This window comes from Chrysemys picta, chromosome 18, assembly GCF_011386835.1.
Source record: "Chrysemys picta bellii isolate R12L10 chromosome 18, ASM1138683v2, whole genome shotgun sequence".
Lineage (NCBI taxonomy): Eukaryota > Metazoa > Chordata > Testudines > Emydidae > Chrysemys > Chrysemys picta.
In genome coordinates, this window is record NC_088808.1 from 4157985 (window position 1) to 4178639 (window position 20655).

A 20655-nucleotide genomic window follows, 5' to 3' on the forward strand; every position below is an offset into this window, starting at 1 on the left:
AAGTACCTCTTCACACAATGCGCCATCAACCAATGGAACTCATTGCCAGGGGATGTTGTTTCAAAATTATAATGGGTTTCAAAAAAGAATTAGATAAATTCATGGATAATAGGCCCCTCCCTCAATGGCTATTAGGCAAAATGGTCAGGAATGCAACTCCATGCTCTTGGTGTCCCCTAACCTCTAACTGCCCTAAACTGGGAGTGGATGACGGGATGGATCACTCAATGTCCGGTTGATTCCCTCTGAAGCACCTGGCAATGGTAACTGTCAGAAGACAGGGATCCTGGTCTAGCTGGACCATTGGTCTGACCCATTATGGCTGTTCTCATGTAATGATGGGGGAGCAAAGCCATTGACAACTTACTCTGTGCTGACACACCAGTAAAAAACTTCAATCCCAAATGTCTTTTCTTTTTGACTGATAAAAAAGCCGTGTCTCATAATCAAAATGTGTCAACGTCTTTACTTTTAGCCATACGATATGGCCTCATCTGCAGAACAATTACTTTTTTTGCATGTAATTTACCATCACATTGATACAACCCCAAAGAATTAATTTTCCTGCACTTTAAAACTGTACGTTGTTTAGTGCCTTTAAAACGGTAACCTCTAGCACAATCCTCTGTCCTGGCCCCACCTCTCATAAACATTTTGGTTTTGTCATAGCCAAAGAGGAAGAGGTCTAATGAAATAAAAATTACATTACAATGTTTAAAATATACACTGTCCCAACCTTTAACTAATAATGTTAGCTTGTTTTTCACATTTTGCCTAAATGAATTGTCCAATTATACTAAAAAACCCAACCAAACAACAACTTTTCTAAAGTCAGCGTTTAGAGATGGGACATAGGCCTCTTAATAGGCTTATCAATTGTAAATTGCAAAGAAAGTTTTAGATTTCAGGTTGCAATACAGGTTGAGTTTTTTTTACAATACAAATACAATTTTAAAAGGCATGAAGGTCAGAGACAACGAGGTAGCCTCTGACACTGTTATCTGAAGAAACAGCCCCCAGCTTAGACACTGTCCTCTTCCTTTCCTGACATTTTTAATCTAAAGCTGACTCCTTCTCCATATTCTTCTCCTAAACATTCTGCTTTTAATCACATCCAATGAAGTTTTAAAAAAGAACTATCCAAAACTTTGAAAAGTTTAATATGAATACCAGGGCCTGGGGATAAGAGAGCTGGCCTGGATTTTAGGGGAGCGTTGATAACTGACTGAAATCTTTATTTAGTTAAACAGTTTTGCGTCAATTCTTGGTTAGTTGTCATGCTTTAGCATGGGCAAGCATTTGTCATACAGAAATTCTAGCCGACTTCATGAGGCATTATTTATCCCACTGTTTTGCCAGTCTTCCTAATTGCTTTTACAATGGACTATCAGAAAAAGTAAATAAATAACATTAACAAAATGTGGATTATATACTTGGCAATATTTTGTAGCAGCACATGCAAAGCAACAATTAAATGTTTTGGTTTTGTTTCTCATCGCATTCAGGGGTCCCTAAAGAATTATTGTTTCTGTTTTTGTAACAGTTTACATTTTATTTTTACACAAGCTGTAACCCTTGATACTTCACAGCGTTAACTACTACAGGGTTAGTAGAGGAGAGACCGGAGAAGTTACTGAAAACAGTGACGGTTAAGGGGTGACTTGATTACAGTCTGTAAGTACCTACATGGGGAACATGTCTTTAATAATGAGCTTTCTAGTAGAGAAAGGTTTAACACAAGCCAGTGGCTGGAAGTTAAAACTAGACAAATTCAGACTGGAAATAAAATGTAAATTTTTAACAGTGAGAGTAATTAACCACTGGAACACTTTATCAAGGATTGTGGTGGATTCTCCATCACTGACAATTTTAAAATCAAGGCTTGGTGTTTTTCTAACAGATCTGCTTTAGGGATGATTGTGGGGCAGGTCTCTGTCCTGTGTGATACAGGAGATCAGGCTAGATGATCACAAGATCTCTTCTGGCCTTGGAATCTATACACAGAGTTCCTTGCATTCATCCTCAAATTCCAGTCTAAAGTGATTTCTAAATCACATAGGCATTTTTGACTCTGTGTGTGTGTGTGTGTGTGTGTGTGTGTGTGTGTGTGTGTGTGTGTGTGTGAGAGAGAGAGAGAGAGAGAGAAATATGGACTTCTTTCACCATAGAAATCCGGCCACATTTTGGTTGGTCTTTAATGCTTAACAGTGTAAGCACCAACCATACCTCAGCCTACAGTTTCCTGCCCTGGGGGGAGCCACCCCAGAGAGTGTGAGAGTAATTTGTTTGTCATGGTCAACCAGTCTCTCAGATGTAGTTCACATCAAGAGTGCCAAATATTATTAGAAATTGGACTGTGTCTGTCAACTCATGTAATAGGTGCTATCATAATAGACAATAGTTGAGGCAAACATATGACCATCAGATGGTAATTACTTTATCACTATGAAGAAGGCAGAGTTGAACCGGAGACCTTCAAGGAAAGTCCGTGTCTCACATTTCCCAAATCATCCAGTATCTGTGTATTATATTCTTAACATAAATGTGTCATGTAGACATGGAAGCCTTTCTTTCTAAACATGTATTGATTGGAAATGAAGATGGTGACTGTATGTGTGTGTGAGAGAGAGAGGGGATTGAATTGAAATAGATATGTGTAACTGTGGATTAGTGAGGTGTGGATTTGGCCCGAGTAACATACAAGGACAGCTTGCCTCAGGCTATTTCTACATTTATGGCCCTGTGTAGAGTGCAAACGCTGCACGCTGCCCTGCCATGTGTATAAATAGCAGTGCAGGCCGTGCGGCACTGCTTAGGTGAGTAAAGTAGAGACACGCCAGAACCTCCCACATCTACGCTGTTGTTTTCAGCAGTGCAATGCTGTGAAGCGCTGCTGTGAAAGGCTCCGGCAGTGGGGAAAGGTTCCGGCAGTGGGGAAAGGTTCCGGCAGTGGGGAAAGGCTCCGGCAGTGGGGAAAGGCTCCGGCAGTGGGGAAAGGTTCTGGCAGTGGGGAAGCAGTGGAAAAAGGCTATGGCAGCTCCCTGCTGCTGGAACCTTTCTCTACTGCCTCTCCCTTGCCAGAGCCTTTCGCTGCCATGTGGACGTAGCCTGCTTTTGGCTGTGGTATGTGACTACACCGCAAGTGTGGACAAGGCCTACCATGTGAAATTGACTGATGGCTGGAATGTCACTTTAAGTGAGCTATTAAATTATAGGAATATTGTAGGAAGTGAATTTTTAAAAGAACTCAAAAAGCAGTTGTGAAAAAGTAGTTAATGTAAAATTTCTTGACGGAATTCTCTGTGTATATGAAATCATATGTGGTAATACTATGTGACTGCTGTAGATTCACAATAGAATGGAAACAAAACACACGGTTTCTCCAACTTAAAATGTTTGTGCATCGGTGAGTGTCGTTTCTTGCATTTAGGAGTCCTGTAGTCTGGTTGAATGGGCTTTTTTACTGCAAAAATAAACTCTGACCTGTGCAGTACAGAATTGAGACTTGTCAACTTCTTAAAGCTGTGAAAGTCAAGAGTGCAGAAGCAGGAAGTGGTCAGGAGAAAAAAATCTAACTAGTCAGTCCCCAGGATGCTGCCACAGATTAAGTAGTTGTTGTTTTATGTAATGAGTAATGCATGCTAATCGTAAAAACAAAAACAAAAAACCCCAGTGAAAACAGTGTATTGGTTGTGGCCAAAAGAGAACTCATTTGCTATTGCTTTATTTTCATCTAAATGCATCCCATGGTTTTTGCCCAGTTGTTGAGATACTAGAACAAATCCAATAAAAGTAGAAATGCTAAGACCTGCTCCTCTTTTCTATCTGAGATACCAAGGGATACATCCTGTGACCTGTGTTGTACCTGCAGCGTTGTCCTTTCACTCACAACAAGAATTTGTTGAGTGTCTAGGAGGTGAAATGGAATGAGTTGTGTGGCTTGAATATCAAATAGGGCCATGTGGCCAGTCACCAGACTATCGTTCTCAGTTTGATGCGGATCTGAAATAAGGTTTTGCAGGCCCAGGGCAGGATAATTTCTTGTGTGAGCATCAAGAGATATATAGGAAGGGGGTTAGCTGTTTATTAAATCTATGCGAGGCTTATCTTTCTGTTAAGCTGGAGCCCCTTGGTAGTTACAGAACTGATGCTTTAAATGAGTATGTGTTAGTGTTTGGGGGATTAGGGGCAGGTAGTGGAATAATGTTGATTTTAGTTGATGTTTGTAGGTTGGTCTTTCCCAAGCAAGGTCAGGCAAGAGCCAGTCTGCCTGTTCTTTGGAAATTATCCTCTTAGTAGGGGTGGATAAAAAATGGCAATGAGCATGAAGAGATAAGGTACTGGGGGCCTGAACAAGTGTTTCTGATTCAGGCATTCATAGATCAAGAGACTTTAAGGCCGGAAGGGACCAGTAGATCATCTTGGTCTCACCTTCTGCATATCACAGCCCATTAAATTTCACCCAGTTATCTGTGTATTGAGCCCAAGAACTTGTATTAGACTAAAGCATCTTCCAGAAAGGCAGCAAGAGATGGAAAATCGGCCCCTTCCCTTGGGAGTTTGTTCCAATGGTAAATCCCCGTCACTGTTAAAACTTTGTGTCTAATTTGAATTTGTCCGGTTTCAGCTCCCAGCCATAGATTCTTGTTCTGCCCTTCTCGGCTAGTTTAAAGAGTCCTTTGGAGCCCATGAAGGATCTCACATACTTGTAATCAAGGCACCTCTTGATCTCAGTCTTCCTTTTGATTAACTAAATGGACTGAGCTCTTCTTAAGCCTCTCACTGGAAGGCATTTTCTCCTGCCATCAAATCATTTATGTGGCTCTTCTCTGTACCCTCCAGTTTTTCAACATCCTCTTTAAAATGTGGACAGCTGAACTGGAGAGAGTATTCCAGTGTCAGTCTCACCAATGCCATATACAGAGGTAAAATCACCTCCCTAATTTTCCTCACTATTCTCCTGTTCATACATCCAAGGATCGCATTAACCCTTTTTGCCACAGCATCGAACTGGGAGCAGATGTTGTCCACTATGACCCCTAAATCCTTTTTGGAGTTACTGTTCTCCGGGATAGTCCCCCATTCTGTAGGTGTCATGGGGACCACTCACTGCTCTAGCGCCTCCTCCTGGCAGCTCTGGGGATTAGCTCCTTCCAGGTACTGAGCCCTCCTCTGGTAGTCTCTCCACCCATTATCCTTTCTCACCCTGTGGCCCCTCGTTCCAGGAACTTCAGCTTCCTCTTCGTGACTTGGCCCTCCAGCCAGGTGACTGTGGTCCTCCCTTTCCGAGGTATCAAATTCTTTCGGGGCCTACTGTCCTAGGCAGTCCACTCTCCACTGCGTGGTCTGTGGCACTTCCCCAGTGGCTGGTAAGGGAACCCAGTTCTGCCCTCTATTCCAACTTCCGGCTCTCCCCCTCTCCGGGTTTGCCAGCCCCCAACTCCCTCCTCCCAGGGAGTAACTATAGGCTCCTTGCTTCCAACACACCTCCCTTTTCCCAGGGAGTGACTGCAGCTCTCTTCTGCTCTCAGCTCCTGGGCTTTATATGGGCCCCTCCTGTTCCCATCCAGCTGAGCCTCATTTAATCAACCCCTGCTCCCTGGCTCCCTCTCCAAGTGCAGCCTGGGCAGTCAATTCGCCCAGCTAGCCACCTTAACCCCTTCAGCCCCTGGGTGGGGTGGACACCCCTTCATAGCAGGTATGGCCTATATTCCTTGTTCCTAGAAGGCACGACCTTTCATTTGGCAGTATTAAGATGCATTTTTAATGGGCTCAGTTTACCAAGTGATCCAGACTGATCTATATGAGTTAGCACTCCAGTAATCTTTGTGTCATTCACAAACTTTATCAGCAGTGCTTTTATATTTACTTCAAGATCAGTGATGAAAAACTGAATAGCGTCAGGCCAAGAATCATTCCCTGCGGAACCCCACTAGAAACATCCCCATTTGATGATAATTCCCATTGCCATCTGCTTTTTGGGATCTGTGAGTTAGTCAAGTTCTTACTCCATCTAATGTGCTTTATTGATATTGTGTAATTTTTTGAACCATGGTGTTGTATGTCTGTCTAGACTAGATCATGTCTTACAGAAGTCCAAGCTGCACAGTTGCCTTTATCAACCAAACTTGTAATCTCATCAAAGAACGAAATTAATTTTGTTTGACACCTATTTTCCATAAAACCAGGTTGACTGGTACTAATTATATTTCTGTCTGTTAATTTTTTATCAATTGAATCCCATATCAGCTTTGCCATTATTTTGCCTGGGATTGATGTCAGGTAACCAACCTATAGTTATCCAGGTCATCCAGCTTTCCTTTTTTGAACATTGGCATAGCATTAGCACTGTTCAGTCTTCTGGAATTTCCCTGGTAGTAAAAAAAAGTATTAAAAATGAGCATCAGTGGGCCAGAGGTCTTTTTACCAATTCTTTTGAGTGCCTGTTATCCAAATCTGCTGATTTTAAAACATTTATCCCTTGTAAATGATGTTTAACATTCTCCGTGGTTAATAATGGACTGGAAAGCACTTCATTATCCTCATGTGATAGAAGTACATCATCCTGCTTCTTCCCAAATACACAAAAGAAATATTTATTGAGTACTTCTGCTTTTTTTGTATTATTGTTAACAATTATCCCATCTCCATCTAGAAATGCACCTGTACTATTGCTAGGATTTCTTTTGTTCCTAATATAGTTAAAACAGACAAACAAAAAATCAAAAAGACTCCTTCACATTGTCCTTAGCCCTTCCAGCCATGGAATTTTCCCTGATGTCCTTAGCTTCCCTTATCAGTTTTTCATATTTTATAACTTTTAATTTGGATTAATTGCTACCTATTTCCCCCGTTTCCCATTTGTTATATGTTACTTTTTTATTTCTAATTGCTGCCTTCACTTTGCCACTGAACCAGGATAGGCTTTTAGCCAAAATTGTCCTCTTTCCTGATTGTGAAATCAGGGCTTTTGGGACGTCTAATAAATTCTTCTGAAAGAACTCCTTATTTTCATTGACATTTTTCTGTGTAAATTCATCTTTTATCAGTTATAAAAGCTCTGAATGATTTTCAAGAAAACTTGGGTAGATGAGGGGGCCTCTATTGGGTGTCTCAGGAATAATTTTCCTTTCTGTTTGGAGGCTACTAATTATACATTTCATTTTTTAATGACAATGAGGGGGTGAGAATGTCTGATGTCTGGGAGCCCCGCTGTGACTGACCCATTTGAAAGAGCAACTCCATAGCTGTGTAGGAGGACGTTCAGTAATTGTTACAGAAGATTGTTCTCATTGTTCATTTACTCCTCTCCTTTTCATCCCCTCACTACTGTCCCCTGTGCAATTTTTCTTTCAATTATAGCAGTGATATCCTGATCAGTTGCCTCCTTTGGGTTGCACCACATACTATCTTTTCACCTGATATTATAAAATAGTATATGGTTAGTTCTACAGCATATTTATTAGTACTTTGGTGATATCTTCATTTAAATATCCAAAGCAATCGGGTTTCCTCCTCTTCCACTAATTCATGGTCTAATAGATCTCTGCAGTAGCATATCTTAACCTGATATTCATCCTAAGTTTTCTATTTCTTAATTTCATCCATTACTCCTAGTTATAATAGCGCGTTAAACTATGTTTGGCAATTTTTCTGTCTCCTTGGTGTTTCCATTGTCTAAATACTTCACAGACTCTTAGCATGTCTGCTACTCCATAGCCTTTGGTCAGCTAAGCTACTGTATATATATTTAGCTCTTTTAGTCTGTCCTTGTACATTGATCCTGCAATCTTCCACATTATATGTGTTCATCTTTGAATTTCCTCCAGTTTGTTTATACCCAGTGCTGGTGACAAGATGCCCAAGACTGGACATATGAGTGGATTCAGGAGAGTCAAATAAAGGGACTGCATTCTGATGATTCCTCTGTCTGTGAAACCCCAAACTGCTCATTTTCTTTTGCTGCCATATGACATTACCAGACTAGAATGAATTTGCTGCCCATTATCAGCTGTAGATCTCGCTCAGATTTTTGTTTTCCAGGTTTCTCCCTTCTGGTAAGTATCTGAGCTTTTAAAAAGACTGTTTTCCTGCAAGATAGTATTAGCTTTGTTTTTCCAAAGTGGAATCTCATTTTCTTTCCTGAGTCAGTTTGTTGGTGCTATTTAAGGTTGTTTTCATTACTAATAAATAGTTTTATTACTTTTGTAAGTACTTAAAATTTTATCACTCATTTATCATAGACACATACAAACATACACAGTAATCTTAAATAAACCATAGTAAACAGAAGTATCTTTATTTTGGTGTCAGTAACTAAAAGTTGAGCTAGAAAATAAGAATTCTTATTTTTTCCTCTTCCCCGCACCCAGGGAGCACTTGAAGAGGAGCCCGAAGAGCCCAAAAGCAGAGGGCTCTGATTCTGTGACATCTCAGTCCTCGCCGAGTGAAGAGCCCGGAACAATGACGGAGGTGAAGGTGAAAACAGAGATACCAGATGACTATATTCAAGAGGTGATCTGGCAGGATGACACCAAAGATTCCAAGAAAAACATAAAGGATGGGCCAGGAGATGTGCCAGCAGAAATCTGTGTGGTGATTGGAGGGGTCCGCAACCAGCAGACACTTGGTAAGCTACTGGCTAACCGGTCTGTTGGTGATTGGTTCCTGGTTTCCCAGTTATGAGTCTTGTCAAGTGTGGGGAGAGCAGAGAACCTCTGGAAAGGAAGTTGCTGAATGCTCAGCTCTACCCAGTAGCACTAAGCTGAACTTTTAAAGCTGAATCTACATCCAGGCAGAAGATTATTCAATCCCTCTCTCTTTATTATTATTGTTTATTTGTATTACAGACATGCCTAAAGACCCAAGCAAGACCAGGGTCTCTCTGAGTTAGGTGCCATATACACACCCCCACACTCTCCCTCTTTCTGTCTCTCTCTCTGCCCTGAAGGATTTACAATCTAAATAGACAAAAGAAAGGAAGGAAGAATTATTATCCTCGCTTTACAGATGGGGCCCTGAGGTTCAGAGAGATTAAATGACTTGTGCAGCAGCACACAAGACATCGGTGGCAAAGTCAGGAGTTGAACCCAAATCTCTGGAATGGAGCTGGTCAAAAAATAGGGGGCGGGATCCCCAGAGAAAATTTTATCAAAAACCCCAAACCCCAAACTCTTTAGCTGGAAACTGAAAACTTGGGATTTCAGCTGAAATGTTTTGTTTTCAGGAGTTGTGGGCTGACAACATTGGCCAAAAAGTGCCAAACGCTGAAATATTTTTGGTTTTCTGACAAAAAAAATTTGAATTTTTTGAGGGAAGCGAACACTTTCCATGAAGAGTTTAATTGAGATAAAAACCAAATTTTCAGTTAGAAAAGTTTTGGAAAATTTTTAATCACCTCCTGAGGCAAGTGCCTTGAACCACAAGACCATCCTTCATCTTTCTCCTTAGAAGTAGTCCAGAGAGAGGGCATTTTTGCAAGCTACTGAAAGAGGGAGACAACTGCTTTGAACAGTGACTCCTCCGCCAACTCTAAATGGAAGGGCTTCTACCAGCAGCTTAACAAGGCGGAGCTCCAAGAACAGTTGCTGAAACAAGAATAAGTCTCATGTGACAGGAAGAGGAAGGAGTTAGACCATGGGGAAAGCAATTTATTAGCTTTAGGGACTGGGAAGGAAACTAGTATGAGTTGCCTGGAGTTACCATAGTTTATTTGTGGTTAGTATTAATGTTTCGTCTGCCCCAGTGGTTTTAGGCTCATGATCATAACCCCAGCTGCTGCAGAGAGAACCCCTAGAACTTGTCATTAGCCAGGGGCTGGTCCAGGGTGTTGGATTTTTCTGATCCTCTTACACCATGTTTTGCCATTCACTCCCCAGCTAGAACAGCTATTACAAAAGGCACTTCTCTTCTCTCCTTTCAGGTTGGAAGTACCAGCAGTCCCTGGGACCTAACTGGCGCCTGGCTGCTGACCTTCCACAGCCTAAAAAGGGAAAACTGCTGTTTAAATAGGGGAAAGAAAGGGTGAAGAGAGACACAGCAGGCCTGTTTGATCCCATAATTAGATCTATCTTAATATTGATGTAATTTGGTGGAAAATATATTCAGAATTGTAAGGGGCAGAGAGACCCCACAATTCCCTGCTCCCTGCTGGTGAAGAGGAGCACCAAGTGGGGTGCACCACTGGCAGGGCCAGAGCTCCACAGGCCTGTCTTGGAAGGAGAGCTGGTGATCAGGGGTCCCAAGGGACCTCTGTCACAGCCGGTACCAGTGCTTTGGCAGTGCCCCTCCCCACCCCGCCCCGCCCCAAAGGGGCTATGACTCCAGAAGCCAGAGGTCTGTAGAGTATCCTCCAAAGAACTGTGCATGAGCTCCCCCTGCTGGCTCCGTGTCAGCAGGCAGCTCACAAACACTGTTCCCGCAGAGCTGTGGTTCCTAGGTAACCCTGACAATACTAGTGTCGAAACGTGAGAACTCGACGGAAGGCAGCCATGTTGGCATCTACTGAATTTGGAAATGCATCAGAATGCCATGTCGGCCGAGAGCAGGACAACCCTCGGGGTTGATGCGTGGTACCGGTAGGGGGAGGTTATGTTGTGGGAGGGGAAAGAGGTGCTAATATCAGGTTTGAAGCCATAAGGCATGAACTAAAAAATGAATGGGGAAAATTCTCCTAGCCAGCAGTGCCCCTTTAAATGAATTGTGCATCATATTTTTTTATTTTATACCCTAGTTGCTAGTGTTCTTTAAAGCCAACTGGATCCTGAGGCTGGTTCCATTGTGCAGAGCCCTGCGAGTGTATCCATGCATCAGGCCCCTGTTCGTTTGGGAGGTGGCACACGGACTGGCGCTGAATAACTTTTCTGTTTGGCCCCCGAGTACTGCACTCTGAGTGAACTGAGGTGCCCCAATAACCGTTTCTTGTGGTTTTTCAAACTGGTTCCCGCTCAGTGCTTGTGCCCCCACTCACCTTCACTGCCCTACAAAAAACACAAACCGGCCGTAGTGCAAACATCATCTCTGCAACTTGGGCAATTGTTGCCTTGCAGGCGGCATTTTGCTGCTGTTCTTGGGTTGGGGTTAGCAAAGCTTGGACAGCTCTGTAAGGACAGGCTGCTTGTTGTCTGCAGCTGCATGAGTTCTCCATGAGATTTGCCTTCTGAAAACTTTACTGTGAATTGACCCAGTTGCCCATTGTTTCAATTGCTTCAGCAGTGAAGGCAAACTGGGGCGGGGTTTTACTTCTCTTCATCAGAGAAATTGAGACGCGAGGTGTTTAAAGTGGTAATTTTATATGGGGTATAATAGTAAAGGAAGAATTGATGAGAGGGAAGGTAACAGATCCCCTCCACATTCTATAATGTGCCATTACCAGCCCCACAGAGTATCACTTTTCATATTGTGCGAGAGGTGTTGTCAGGTAAATAGGAACTGGATTGTCCTCATCAGGTCTGCTCTACCTCCCTCGGCAACAGTGCCCCTGAGGGTTGCAAAGCATATGAAGGTTCCACAGTGACAAGGAGCTTTCTTCACCAGACAGAGCTATGACTCCAGGGCTCAGTTTGAAATCTGGACCAGGCGGCTTTACTCCTTGTCTGAGATAGATGTTGCCCCTCAGCTTGCCCTGTTGCTTGCCCTCAGCCAGGATGTACTCTTGCTGTTACGGTTAGGCCTGCATTGTTTCAGATCAGTCATTCCCAATCCTTTTATTCAGCTACCTGTCTCCAGAAATCTGGACTGCTCCAAACTCTCTTCTCATTGGCTTTGGAGCAGCCCAGTCTCCATGTTAGAGTGAATACAACTAAATAGGGTTCAAGCAGTGGTGGTGCCCCAGAGTATTAGTCCCTCAAGCTTGATGTACCAGTGCTGGTCCATCTCTGATTAGTGACCACTGGGGTTAGAGCACTTGCTCATCTTCTCTTGGGCACTGTGTCACAGCTCAGGCATCCCAAGCAAGTAGAGTTTACAGAACAATTGGCAGTAACTTTGGGACCTGATCAATGGCTGAATGACAAAACTCTGACAACCCAAATCCCTCTGTTCTCCAAATCTTGACAGACCAGCCTAAGGAATATCTGGATGGCCCCACCCGTTAGTAGTTTCTAACAATGAGCAGCTCAGAAACGTAATTTTACTGGCGACCTCACCTGCTGCCTTTGGGCTCCAGGCTGTCTGAATAGCTCCAGCACTGATGTTTCTTGGGGAGGCACAGCTTGGCAGGCAGACAGACATGCTCCCACAAAAATCTATCTGGGAGCCAAGAGGCAATGAGTGGGACATGGCCCTTTCTACTGGGAAGGTGAGAGAAAGAGGAGCTGAGACTGGATGGGATTTTGTGAATGGCCTAATGTCTGTCTTGTAACGTTGCGAATTTGATCATTTCAGTGTTTGGATTTGGGGGGATTATATCATCTGGGATTTGATCAGGAAGAATTTTGTGTTAGACTCCATTTAAACCCTCACATGTGGGCAGTGATGCACCGTCAGAAACTTACTGAGGAGGACTTTCCAAGTGGAGGGGTGGGGACATAAATGTTAGAGAGAGGAGATGAGGAGTGAGACAGTGGTTCTGTGTGAATCCTTTTGTTCTGAAGCCAGCCAGCTACTTGATTCAAGCCAGGGGGCAGATGCCTCATCTACTAAGCAGCTTTGGGACATCCAATATTTATGCTGAATTAGACTATGAGGCGCAAAACCTTAGAAAATTCTGCGTAGCCTTTGACATCTTGGTACACGCACAGGACATTACTCAAGTGTTTGACATTTTTACTAGGTTTCAACCCTCGTTATCTTTTGGAAATTCATCCACTTTAAGGGCTCTTGTCTGATTTTTTTGTGCAATTTAGATGGAAAAGCAGTGGAACACAGCTCTCCTGTTGGATATACACGAAATCGATACTCAGGCACCTGGATTTTTGACCATGCATTGAGATACACATCCGGTATGTGATGGAAGGGTGTGAAAGTTTAACCAGGGATCACAGAGCAAGGGGAAGCTCTAGATGCAACTGGCATGTTGCACAAATTCCAAACACAAGACTCAGGAAAAAATCTGGCAAAGTCTAACACACCAATAAACCGTGCACACCCCGCCCCCATCTCTTTCCATACCTCGGGCAGCGTTAACCTGCATGACTGGTCCCAACATGGCCAAGAGCCCAGGGTGGCTCTGTGACCATAGCAACAGTGCCCAAGGCCATGCAAGCATGTTCTTTGTAAGCCGCTAGCATGCAGGGTGTCTTTTTTCACCTTGTCTTTCCTCCCCCTGAAATAACACACACGTGGCAAATCATCACCACCTTCTCTCATTTTGGGGGTGAGTGTGGATGTTTCTACTCCCTCCCCTCCCCGAAAAGCACTGCAGTGCAGGATCTTCTAAACACAGGCCTCTATTTTTAGGGTTTCTCTGTTACAACCTGAGGTCTCCAGGACTTGCTTAGGTCCCATGACAACCTCCACAAGTTGTCCTGTCTTCAGGGCATGGAGCTTTAACTGTTCTCACGTTACCACTTGAGGGCTCAGAGGAGTTGGCTAGATGTACCCTCATCTGAGGATGTGGAGCAAACACCTTCTGGGAAATTAGCCCAGAGCCCAGGAGAACATCAGCACAAAGAGCGTCTAGGTTGAGTCAGCCCTCCTGCTTCTTTTATATTATGGCACAAGCCGTCTGTATACCAGGCTTTTGTGGAAGCTGTGATTTTAGTGTTCAGTACTGTGAAAGGTCAGGGACATGGCTTGTGTATACATGGGAAGAAAGTAAAATGGAAACCCGCAGGGTCTCAGTGACAGTGGATATAGAGCACTGGCCTTTCAGCCTTGGAGATCTGGGGTTCAAATGCTGTCTTAAGTCACAGGTGACAAGGAGTTTGGTGGGTCTTTCATCTTGGCCCTGTGTCCACATCTCACCCTCCCATATTTTAGATCACTATCAGGATCTGCCCAGGAGAAGCCAAAGGGCAGACTAGCAGAGGATCAACAGCCTTGGCAAATCCATTGGCCCATAGCCAGCACTAACAGCCTCTCACCTCTTCTGGCATCAGATTCATGGACACTTGTTTTCAGATGAGAAATCTCCTGTGTTCATGTTGGAAATGCAAGTTCAGCTTCAGGTTTTTGCCTCAAGGCAACACGTGGTCACATATGTGGGCCATTTTTTTTTTCTTTGTGGAATGCTGCTCGACTAAATGTACTTACATGCGACAGAGACCATTTCCAGGGAAGTGGGGAGAAATACAAAAGAAAGACGCACAGGCTAATAAAGATCAGAATAGAGCCCCTCATTCTTTTTGTTTTCTCCATGATCTTCACGTATGCAAAGCTGTCCCTGGGTATTTGGCTGGTATTGCTGTTGGTTATGTTGTTTTCCTCTTGGCGTGACAGATCCTTAACAATCAAATGGAATTGTTATCCTTTGTAACCCAAGTGGTGAAGAGTATTTTCATTGACTGATTATATCTGGTTTTGAGTACTCCTATAAAAAGAGGATTTGGGTTTGGGGAGAAGTATAATGAATCATTTAATATGTAAAGTGATGTCAGAGGGATGATATCAACCTGTTGAGGCCCAAAATTTGGCCTACTTTGAATTTGTTAAAATCTGCTACAGACTGGCCCCGGGATTATGACTCTCTTTTCATATTCAAAAAATAAATCTCTTGCTAAGAAACGGAAGTGGATTTGGTTTGCTCCGCTCCCTGAGTGTGATTCCCCTTCCGAGAACGAATACAGCATTTTAAATATTGTTTCAAAAGACATCTTACTCTGACACTGCTACACTGCACACTGTACTGTAGTGTGTTCTTGTGAGCGCCCCCTGCAGTTTCAGCACCAGTGGCGAGGAAGAAATACCCTTCGCAACTCGAAGGGCATTCCCATAGCAATGTTGTTTATTCAGAGACAAAGAAGACTTCTGCTCTGTTAGAAACAAAAGGGACACAGTCCAATAAGCTTCCCCCAAACCAAAAGGGACAGGTCATTGCATGAGAAGGAAAGGACATAAATAACAGTATACAGATAACTGGTTGACATTTTCCCTTGAAAGACATCACTCAGCTGAGCAAGTATGACCAAGAAACAAAAGAAGCAGGTGAATATTTGCTTGAATTTGTATGAGTGTGTGCTTTGGCCACACTCATGCTCCTTTGGTGTTTACTCACGTCCATGAGTTTTACTGGCTCTGCATGGTCAGGAAAAGTAAATTTAAAAGATACATTATCAAATAGCTGTGGACATTACATTTTAAATTCACACAAAGTAATGTTCTCTCTTCGCCCCTCCCTCCCCAGGTCCCCCTTAAAAGGGAGCAGGAACAGCGCTCCATGACTAATCATAGCTAACAGCACAATTAACAAATTGTGTGTCACTGCAAAGAATGATTTACAACCAATCCATAGAGGGTTTTTTTTTTAAAGTATAAGAATTTTAAATAACAAATATATTTGAGGAAGTCTCTAACTGCTTATGAATGTTCCGTGAGCAGGAGAGGCTACATTCATTGACAAATAATTTTGTCGTTGCAAATTATTCTCCTAGCTCAACTTTTGTGTCTCTGTTACTGCTGACTGCTTGTAGATACATATCTTCTGAGATCAGATAAGCAAACTGAGAGGCGGAAATACAGCAATCAGAAGAGTTTTACCTATAAAGGGCTAAAGTTCATTTTAATCTATCTGGTATCCTCCTGGATACGTACCAAATCTCTTTGTGTGGTAATTACATTGCTTGAGAAATTTTGAAGATAAAAAAACTGGAAATACTAGTTCAAGGTTTATTCTGACTACTAGAAAATTATTATTTATTATTATTATTATTATGAAATCATAGTTCAGGCTACATTGAGAGTGGTTCTTCCAAATAAAATTATAAAGATATACTGTAAATATAAATGCAGCAAAATATGTCAAGTACTCTTACTCAGCAAGAAAGGATCTAGAGGTGGACAGTGGAGTACAAATTCCCTGCACTTAACTCCACAAGCCTTCCAAACCCTCTCTTGCTGACAGCTGCACTGTCCTCTCATCCGTTTGTAGTTGTCTCTGTATCATGGGGCTGTCTGCGTGTTACTGATATAATATGGTAATCTGTACTTTTCTGTCCTGTTTTTCAGGGTCTTATGAGTGTGGAATATGTGGGAAGAAATACAAGTATTACAACTGTTTCCAGACCCATGTGCGGGCGCATAGAGGTATCTCTCTCCTGCTCAAACCTTTGAGAATCCGAGGTTAACATTCATGCTTTTGAGATTCCTCTGCTGCTACTGCCTGTCATTATAATAAGCCTACCAAGGGCCACTGTTAGGATGAACCCTTCTGCAGTCAGGAGGAAGGGGGTCCATGCTCCAGCAGTATTCTTTCTGGACATCACCATAAGCTACCACGTTCAATTAATTTAAATAAGATATCAGTGAAATTTTCTACAGGGGTCTCTTACTCTCTTCCTGTGAGGGGCTGTGATTTGGGGTGCACTGCTGAATGTGGGCGCGTTCCTCTCTGACGCAGCATTCCAAACGAATCAGCAGTCCAGTTCCTGTAGTAATGGAAGGCATCTGTCCAGGGCTCCCCAAATTCCTGCCAATCCTGTATATTTTAATCCATTTCTGTTTTGTTGGAAATCAGGCCAAAAAAAATAGTTCAGTATCTCTAAGGATATTGGTGCGTTGTAAATAGATTATCCAAAGCACTTGTGTGTCTTCAAGGAAAGGAATTTTATGCAAGTAAAACATGTATGATGATCATGTTTGTCATTACTTAAATACTTACTGAGATTCTTAACATTGGCTGCTAAATGGCACTTCTAGTCAAAATCCCTTTTTTCAGTAACTTTCAAAATGTACTTCTGGTATAAAAACCACAAGGAGTCCGATGGCACCTTAAAGAATAACAAATTTATTTGGGCATAAGCTTTCATGGGTAAAAAACCCACCCACGAAAGCTTATGCCTAAAATTTGTTAGTCTTTAAGGTGCCACTGGACTCCTTATTGTTTTTGTGGATACAGACAAACACGGCTCCCCCCTGATACTTCTGGTATGAAATTTCTCATGCTTGGTCTAGGGAATATTGTGTGAAAATTTTCTAGAAGTCTGGCCATTGTTAAGTAATCTGAGCCTTGAGGAAAGCATCGCTCGGTTGTAAAACTTTTCTGTTGTCATTCAGAAATGGCTTTATTGAAAAACTGCATACTTGGCATGGTCAAAACACTGCTTTGACTTTCTTGAAGCAATACGATTACAAAATAACCGATTGTGCAATAACAGAATTATGGACTTTTGAAACTGGGACATCAAGCATACAGACGCATTTATTTCACTTCAGAGACTAGCACTGAGGTGTGTCTCTCTGAATATTTTAGGGGTAGCTTTTTAAAGTGCCCACATTGTGATAACATCTGCATGTTTTTGGATATATTTCCTTTACATAATGATTATGGCTGGAATTGTCAAAGGAGCCTATGGGAGTGAGGTGCCCAATTCCCAATGGCTGTTTTGAAAATCCCAGCCTAAAACATTATAATGTATATTAAAGATGAAGATTACAAATGTAAAGTCTCAGAAGTCAGCAAATATGAGAGTTAAGAGTGAGTTAACTCTTCCCATTTCTGAATGTATACTATAATACATCCTTTAATCACATGGTCACATACTATTTCTCAAATAATGCAGTATAATATTATACAATTTCTTCTACAACCTTACATACATATTGGTAGCATGTTCTAATATTTTGTGAATGCCAGCAAAGTCCCTGACCGTTACTTATATAAGCAATACTACAAATTAGTAGCATACCATAGTTGAAGCAAAACATAAAGCAATAGTGAACTGCGTTATCTGTTGGCATATAAAAGGTTTGCAACTGTAACATTAATTGTTTCAGTAACTACAGTAAATAGATTGTAAATTAGTTGGGGGCAAAGACTATTCCTTGCTGTGTTTCTATACAGCACCTAACACGTTGGGACCCTAATCTCAGCTGGCGTCCAGAGACATCACTGTAGCATCATTGATTAAGTATAGTATGTTACATTTTATTGTAACGACATGCTTATTTTTAATTCAATTGAATACTTAGGGTGAAATCTTCTCTCTCTCTTTCTTTCTCAAGTGTTAATAGGAGTGTTTCCTTTAGTGGAAACAGGATCTTATACTTAGCTTCTGAAAACATACATTTTTATATCTGTTTATGGAGCAAATTAATTTCCAAATTATTTCTACTTGTGAATTTAGAAATATGTTAATAATTTGCAAATCAGAGGTGAACAAGCACAGTTTACATGTGCAACAAATTCTTAGCTGAAATTAAATAAACTTTCACGCCATTTTTAAGAGCATGCACCCGGTACTTGGTGAAAATAATACTTGAATTTTATTAAGGCCGTTTGAGGCTAGGTCACATTAATGATATAAATTAGCTATTTCTTCATGTACACAATCAAATAAGAAATCATAAATGAATATTTACTATTGCCAGAGCTCTATAAATGTCATTCATTGATAAATAGATTGTGAGATGATACAGTAATAAATTACTGTTCAGAGATATATCTGCTTGCACAGGGAAAATATCCTGTTCAACGTAGATTGTACATGTTCGGTGAAAAAATAGTAAATAGCATAATACCATGTAGAGAGAATGTTTTCCATTAAGCACAATATACTGGACCATTCCAATAATGAGGATGAAATCAGTGAAACCATACAAGAATGAAAGAAGTGTATTGCAAGATGCTTCACATGTGTATATAAAGTTGTAGAGAAAAAAGTGTCTATTATATTGTAATGAGTAACCGCACAAGATGACCATGTCGTTAGCACATGGGCCGATTGAACGTTGTAGATGCAACCATAACTTTGGCATTTCCTCACTGCTGAGTTTTTAAATTCAAAATCTTATGGCCACGTAATCGGATTTTAAGTCCAAAGCCACTGGTGACACTGCTCCCCCAGCTCTGTTTGACCCTCTAAGGCACTGGTACTTGAGACTCTCCCACTAGAGCTGGGCACGTAACTGATTTTTTACTTTTTTGGCAGTTTCAGAAGCGTGATGAAAAATTTGTTTTGGGTTGAACTGAACACAAACATTTTGGAAACTTTCAACAAGTCGAAAGGTTTAGTTTCAAGTGAGACAAAACATTTCATTTTGATTTTGAGCATTTTAAGCACTTGAATTTTTAATAAAATCACAGAAAGGTTCTAAATGAAAAGTCATTTCAAAGCAAAAAATCGAAACATTTCATTTAAAAATGTTGAAATTTTGAATTTCTTGGAATCTTTTGTTTGTTTCTAAACAAACAGTTTGTCAAAACTGCATGAATTTGTGAAAGATTTCAGTGTTGCCAAACTTGCATTTTTTAACAAAAAAAAAAGTTGATTGAAAAATTTCATCCAATTCTACCCCTCCCTCCTTTGTGCACACTCCATCTGCCAGTAACTCACCCCTGGAATCTTGTAGTCACTTCCTCTTCACAGTGGTCAGCAAGGGAACCTTCTTTCAGCACCTGGATCTTCTGACTTTGTATGCTACTGCTGGGATGTCCAGTGCCCTTCCTCTGAGCTTCCTGAGCCAAGTCAGTCCACAGCATTTTTTTCCTGTCTGTTTCTGTAGTTTTTGATCATTCTTGGCAAGCTGGCCTTAGCACACCAGCTCTTTTTCAAGGCCAAACAGCTCATTTGCGCCAAGCACCTTCACCACGTCTTTGGGGTTCTTTCTTCCATTGCTTTTTAGTGCTTTTTGGTGGAGAAGTGTCCAGTTCTCTTCTTCACTAAAAGGGTTTTGTTTTGTTTTTTTCCCTGGAGAAGACTAATGTCTTTAAAGGTTTGTATTTCTTTTGACACCAAGTCAGTAGGTTCTGCTGTCATTAAAATGACCCTGTCAGACCTCATGTCTTTCCATTATGACCTGGCTGGCCTACAGCTAGAAGGTCTTATACCATCAGAGACAGGACACTTCAATTGACAGCCTCAGACCTGTTTCAATTCAGATTACATAGAAAGCACCCATATGGTCCACCCCACTTTACAAAGGGTTATTATTGCCAGGGTTGGCTTGTAGGAGGAATGTCATCATTCAGTGCTGCAGATCGTGTCCCCAAGATGTGTGGGGATCACAGACTCTCCGGCTCCTTTGAGTTTGGTTTCTTTTTGGAATGTTTTTTACAGGAGTTGGCTTTTGTTTTATGGAGGACACATCCATTTCAGGCTTCTTATCTGTTGCTCTTGGCAAGTATCTTCTCCCCACTTTCATTGCAGTTTGGGCCTATCTTTTTACTAGTCATGCTGCCTGATGCTTCACTTCTTGTTTCTCTTCTTGTTTGGAAAACACCCCTTTGAGCTGTTCAGCTCCATAAGTCAGAATCCTGTGCTGACGACATCTCTAAAGAATGGAAAAATACTTTTCTGTAATTCTGACTTTCAGAAGAACTTTCATAGAATTTTATGTCTTCATCCACCTCCACTGCCCTCCCAGTTTGTGGGGTCAAGGGTTCTATTTTGTGGGTGGCCTGTTATCTCTTAGGCAAGATTATTTGTTCATCCTTGGGAATGGTTTGTTTCCTGTTTGAGAATTTGGCATTTACCTACACAGAAGAGCCTTCCCCGCGTAATTCTGAACTGGTTGGACATTTCTAGGGAATGAGGTCCTGGCAGTTTGAGAGTTCAAAGT

General features: G+C 41.8%; 1 protein-coding gene across 21 annotated transcripts in view; it reads left to right on the forward strand.

Moving 5' to 3' along the window:
- ZNF618 (zinc finger protein 618) overlaps positions 1–20655 on the forward strand; it is a 279775-nt gene that overhangs the window by 166685 nt on the left and 92435 nt on the right. For 13 of the 21 annotated variants that reach the window (XM_042843453.2, XM_042843452.2, XM_008173821.4 and 10 more), the window contains exons 3-5: positions 8373–8629; positions 12846–12941; positions 16105–16182. In XM_042843453.2, coding sequence (XP_042699387.1) covers positions 8373–8629; positions 12846–12941; positions 16105–16182 — 431 coding nt within the window. Of the gene's footprint in view, positions 1–7829; positions 8058–8372; positions 8630–12845; positions 12942–16104; positions 16183–20655 lie in introns of all 21 variants that reach the window. The other 8 variants (XM_042843455.2, XM_065572031.1, XM_008173824.4 and 5 more) reach the window with 3 other exon arrangements.